This window comes from Nerophis lumbriciformis, linkage group LG31, assembly GCF_033978685.3.
Source record: "Nerophis lumbriciformis linkage group LG31, RoL_Nlum_v2.1, whole genome shotgun sequence".
NCBI classification, from domain to species: domain Eukaryota; kingdom Metazoa; phylum Chordata; class Actinopteri; order Syngnathiformes; family Syngnathidae; genus Nerophis; species Nerophis lumbriciformis.
The window spans coordinates 8,775,001-8,780,881 of NC_084578.2; the positions used below are offsets into that span (position 1 = coordinate 8,775,001).

General features: G+C 47.8%; 1 protein-coding gene across 3 annotated transcripts in view; it reads left to right on the forward strand.

Annotated features, from left to right (window-relative positions):
* agpat3 (1-acylglycerol-3-phosphate O-acyltransferase 3) overlaps positions 1–5,639 on the forward strand; it is a 47,294-nt gene extending 41,655 nt beyond the window's left edge. For all 3 annotated transcript variants that reach the window (XM_061926601.2, XM_061926602.2, XM_061926603.2), the window contains exons 9-10: positions 789–987; positions 4,441–5,639. In XM_061926601.2, coding sequence (XP_061782585.1) covers positions 789–987; positions 4,441–4,532 — 291 coding nt within the window. In that variant the 3' untranslated portion in view covers positions 4,533–5,639. The remainder of the gene's footprint in view (positions 1–788; positions 988–4,440) is intronic.
* The last annotated feature ends 242 nt before the right edge of the window (positions 5,640–5,881 follow it).

The following is a 5,881-nucleotide window of genomic DNA, read 5'->3' on the forward strand; positions in this document are numbered from 1 at the left end:
CTTGAATTTCAGTGCCCCTCCCGACAATCTCCCGGGGCAACCATTCTCCCGAACTTCTCCCGATTTCCACCCGGACAACAATATTGGGAGCGTGCCTTAAAGGCACTGCCTTTGCGTGCCGGCCCAATCACATAATATCCACAGCTTTTCACACACACAAGTGAATGCAAATCATACTTGGTCAACAGCCATACAGGTCACACTGAGGGTGGCCGTATAAACAACTTTTAACACTGTTACAAATATGCGCCACACTGTGAACCCACACCAAACAAGAATGACAAACACATTTCGGTAGAACATCCGCAATGTAACACAACATAAACACAACAGAACAAATACCCAGAACCCCTTGCAGCACTAACTCTTCTGGGACGCTACAATATACACCCTCCCCCCCTGCCCACCTCAACCTCCCCATGCTCTCTCAGGGAGAGCATGTCCCAAATTCCAAGCTACTGTTTTGAGGCATGCACTTTGTGACTTCAATAATAAATATGGCAGTGCCATGTTGGCATTTTTTTCCATAACTTGAGTTGATTTATTTTGGAAAACCTTGTTACGTTGTTTAATGCATCCAGCGGGGCATCACAACAAAATTAGGCATAATAATGTGTTAATTCCATGACTGTATATATCGGTATCGGTTGATATCGGAATCGGTAATTAAGAGTTGGACAATATCGGGATATCGGCAAAAAAGCCATTATCGGACATCTCTAATCTGCGCCTATGATCTCCAGCTTGAGTGAATAAAAAATGAGAGCATTCCTTCCTGTTGTGTCCAGGACGCCTTACAGGAAGCGTACAGCAAGGAAGGCAAGTTCCCCGGGCCCACCATCATCCCCCCTCGCCGACCCTGGACGCTGCTCAACTTCCTGTTCTGGGCCACGCTGCTGCTCTCGCCGCTCATCAACTTTGCGTGCGGCGTGGCGGTCAGCGGCTCTCCCCTCCTCATCATCGGCTTCATCATCTTCCTCCTCATAGGTGCGTCCCGACCCCGCGCACCCACTCACCTTACTTGCCAACCCTCCCGAATCTATATCCCATTAAGTAGGCAGGCACGGAGTTATTTCTCAGTGTGTGTTTATTCCAGCCGGCACGTTAATACACTGACACACAACAGCCGGATTCCCATCATGCATTGCTTCAAAACTACGGCAAGTAGTAATGTCCAAAATTTCCAGCCGGACAAACAATATTGGGGGCGTGCCTTAAAGGCACTGCCTTTATCGTCCTCTCTCACCTGAAAAGGAGACTATTATATATGTCTCCGTTATCCATAGGTTTATCTATAACCCATAACACGGTGGCCGAATGGATATAGTCACTCATGAACGGTCAGAGAAGCACAACGCAGTATTATGGGCCACCTTGCAAGCAACATCCTGTTATCATTTGCGGATGTTTTCAACAAATCCGTGAAGGATATGTTCTCGGATTCAGAGATCGCCAGTACTCAAATGGCAGAACAAAGGCTACTCAAATAGTGTAAGGAAAGTGTTTTTTTTAAAAGGGGAACATTATCACAATTTCAGAATTGTTAAAACCATTAAAAATCAGTTCCCAGTGGCTTATTATATTTTTCGAAGTTTTTTTCAACATTTTCACGCAATATCCCTAAAAAAAAGCTTCAAAGTGCCTGATTTTAACCACCCGTCCATTTTCCTGTGACGTCACATAGTGAAGCCAACACAAACAAACATGGCGCATAGAACAGCAAGCTATAGCGACATTAGCTCGGATTCAGACTCGGATTTCAGCGGCTCAAGCGATTCAACAGATTACGCATGTATTGAAACGGATGGTTGTAGTGTGGAGGCAGGTAGCGAAAACGAAATTAAAGAAGAAACTGAAGCTATTGAGCCATATCGGTTTGAACCGTATGCCAGCGAAACCGACAAACGACACGACAGCCAGCGACACGGGAGAAAGCGAGGACGAATTCGGCGATCGCCTTCTAACCAACGATTGGTATGTGTTTGTTTGGCATTAAAGCAAACTAACAACTATGAACTAGGTTTACAGCATATGAAATACATTTGGCAACAACATGCACTTTGAGAGTGCAGACAGCCCAATTTTCATCAATTAATATATTCTGTAGACATACCCTCATCCGCGCTCTTTTCCTGAAAGCTGATCTGTCCAGTTTTGGAGTTGATGTCAGCAGGCCAGGGAAGCTAGGGTCGATATTCTTCTCTTGATCATCTTCGGTGGCATAAGGGACGGTGTGAGCCAAGACATCCAGGGGGTTTAGCTCGCTCGTCTGCGGGAACACCCCCGCCACTAAATAGCGCCGTGGCGACATAAGCCAGCTTTTATTTGTATTCAATGATAACAAGTTTTGCATTGCTTGCCGTGCTACCGAGGTCCTTTGTCCCTGAATTGCTCACACACTCCGGCAGATTCAATGTGGGTCTGGCGGCAGATTTCTTTGACTTTATCGTTGGAAATGCATCTGCTTTGAGTGTCGCAGGATATCCACACATTCTTGCCATCTCTGTCGTAGCATAGCTTTCGTCGGTAAAGTGTGCGGAACAAAACGTCCAATTTCTTGCCACTTTCGCATCTTTGGGCCACTGGTGCAACTTGAATCCGTCCCTGTTCGTGTTGTTACACCCTCCGACAACACACCGACGAGGCATGATGTCTCCAAGGTACGGAAAACAGTCGAAAAAACGGAAAATAACAGAGCTGATTTGACTCGGCGTTTGAGAAAATGGCGGATTGCTTCCCGATGTGACGCCACGTTGTGACGTCATCGCTCCGAGAGCGAATATTAGAAAGGCGTTTAATTCGCCAAAATTCACCCATTTAGAGTTCGGAAATCGGTTAAAAAAATATATGGCCTTTTTTCTGCAACATCAAGGTATATATTGACGCTTACATAGGTCTGGTGATAATGTTCCCCTTTAAGTAAGCAGCAAGTACAGTATAGTTAGTAGAACAACTGTGTTTTCATTACTGCATTAATATATATATATATATATATATATATATATATATATATATATATAATCTATCCATCCATCCATCCATTTTCTACCACTTGTCCCTTATGGGGTCGCGGAGGGTGTTGGAGCCTATCTCAGCTGCATTCGGGAGGAAGGCGGGGTGCACCCTGGACAAATCGCCACCTCATCGCAGTATATATATGTATATGTTTTAGAGATGCGCGGATAGGCAATTATTTCATCCGCAACCGCATGACAAAAGTCGTCAACCATTCGCATCCACCCGAATTAACATTTAATCAACACCGCACCCGCCCGTTGTTATATATCTAATATAGACGATGCAAGGCATTAGTGAGGTTATAAAGCTTTTGCCTGTTAAAGAAAGGAGACTGATCCAATGCAGCAATCATCTGGGAGCCGCGCTGAGCGCACCTCCAAGCACGTGGAGGTGCGATGTCCCTCGCACCCGGGCTCGCGCCCGAGGCTTCAGCGCGCACCGCGGCGCCCATCCTACTCGTCGCGGCCTAGCCCTCGCAGCTCTCGCTGCCGGCGACGGCCGGGTATGGGCCCGACGCTCCAGCGCCATCCATTTTCAGGGCTAGTTGATTCGGCAGGTGGGTTGTTACACACTCCTTAGCGGGTTCCGCCTTCCATGGCCACCGTCCTGCTGTCTATATCAACCAACACCTTTTCTGGGGTCTGATGAGCGTCGGCATCGGGCGCCTTAACCCGGCGTTCGGTTCATCCCGCAGCGCCAGTTCTGCTTGCCCCACCCCTTTCGTGAGCGCACTGCGCGCGCAGTGACCCCTGTTACGAGCCCCCGGCCACGGGGGTGGCGGGCAGGTAAGCTGCTTACCTGCTGCGCGTGACGCCGGCCGCGGCGAAGGCGGACGAGGCGGGGTGTCGTGCGGTGGTGACCCTGGACGTGCGTCGGGCCCTTCTCGCGGATCACCTCAGCTACGGCTGCCGGTGGGGCCCTCTCGGGGGAAGGGGCCTCGGTCCCGGACCCCGGCGAGGCGTCCCTTCTCCGCTCCGTAAAAGTGTCCATCTCTTTTTTTTTTTCTTCTTCTTCTGTTGTGGCATATGCTGCAGGTGCCTGCTCGTTTTTCGTATGTGGGTAACAACATTTAACTATGTATATATATTTCCAAATTGGTTTAACTGCCACCCGCCTGAATCTATTTAAAATCTAATTTTTTTTAATTTCAACCGCCCGACCCGACCCGCGGATAAAATCTAATTTTTTTTTATTTCAACCGCCCGAACCGCGGATAATCCGCGGATGTGTCTGCAAACCGTGCATCTCTAATATGTTTATATATATATATATATATAAATATAAGAAATACTCTTATTTCAGTGAATTCTAGCTATAAATGTACTCCTCCGCCTTAACCCCGCCCACCCTCCCAATCCCCCGAATTCGGAGGTCTCAAGGTTGGCAAGTATGCCACTCACCTTTCCCTTCTCCTCTGTGCAGCGTCCGTCGCCATCCGCCGCCTCATCGGCGTCACGGAGGTGAACAAGACGGGCTCCAGTTACGGCGACCAGGAGACCAAGAAACAAAACTAGTGTTTTTTTGGGGGGGTTTTTTACCGAGCCCCCGCCTCCATGTACAGATGTTTCTTCTTGCCCTCAACTCCTTCCTCCCACCAACTCCAGTCCAGTCCCGCCTGAGTCTTGGAGGAGAGCCAAGGACTGCAAAGTAAGCCAGCTGCTGACACACTTTACACTGATCTTAAACCTACATCTTTATTAGCCCACTTCCTGTCGGTCACCGCTCCGGTTCAACATTCACACTCGCACACCCCCGGGAAACATCACCTGTGCACGTTCAGACTGTCCTCCACACTTCATTTGCATGTTTTTAGCAGGAGCTCCGCCCCCAGACTCAAATGCCAGGTGGAGTGCTGTCAGATTCCAGACTAAAAGGTCACCAGCTGTCTCCATGTAGCCTCACGCATATAGACTCTAGTCGTCATGGTAACCTCTGCCTTAAATCAAGCTTGCTCAGGCAAGGGTCTCCCTCCCTTCCTCCCTCCCTCCCTCATAGCCAACATTTCCAGTAACCGTCCTGATTACGTCGTTAGCAACACGCCTCGTTTTCTCTTTCCACGCGGTCCGACTCCGGTGACATATCGCGCTCCCTCGCTTCCACGGAGCGTTCATCTTCTTCTTCACGCCCACGTCCTCTTCCACACACCACAGATTTCATGCAAGCCTTAACTAGACAGTGCTGCTTATTATGAGTTTTTCCATGAAAAGCGAGACTGAGCCCCTGTGCAAGTGGATTGTGACACGTGACAGGACTCCCCTCCCTAAGCGTCTGGCTTTACACTTTCAATACCAAGAAGAGAATCAGTGTCCATTAGTTTGTTGACATTTCCCCATGAAGGCGTGTTTCAGTTGCACTCACTGGTGTCCTCGTGAAAAACTTGAGTTCTCTTTTTTTTTTTTTTCCCTGCTTAGATCCACAACACACACGTCGTAAATGCATTTCACTTCAGTCAATTCATGTGACTTTGTTTTGTTTTGTTGTTGAGATCTTCAATAACCGATAAAACTATCATCACTTTCAACCCTCAATGACTCACGCATCATCAACTTTAGTTTTTGAAGCTGTTTTTGGGGTGTTTTTACCTCACCCACCACCTATTAAAGACTTCAATCACTAAGCAACTCTTTGCATTTCTTCGCGTGCCATGAGAGAATGTAGCACACCTAACTAAACACCAGGGGGCAGCCATGAGTCTGCATCGCCATCCCAAACACATCTGCCATTCTATGTTTTGTCCACTGAGAATCTACTTTTGTCCATTCTCCATTCAACACAATCCTCACTATGTATTATTTGGTATAATACTTCAAAGGAAACATTTTGAAAACGGCTTACAGCAGGTAAGTGTGTGTGTGACATATAT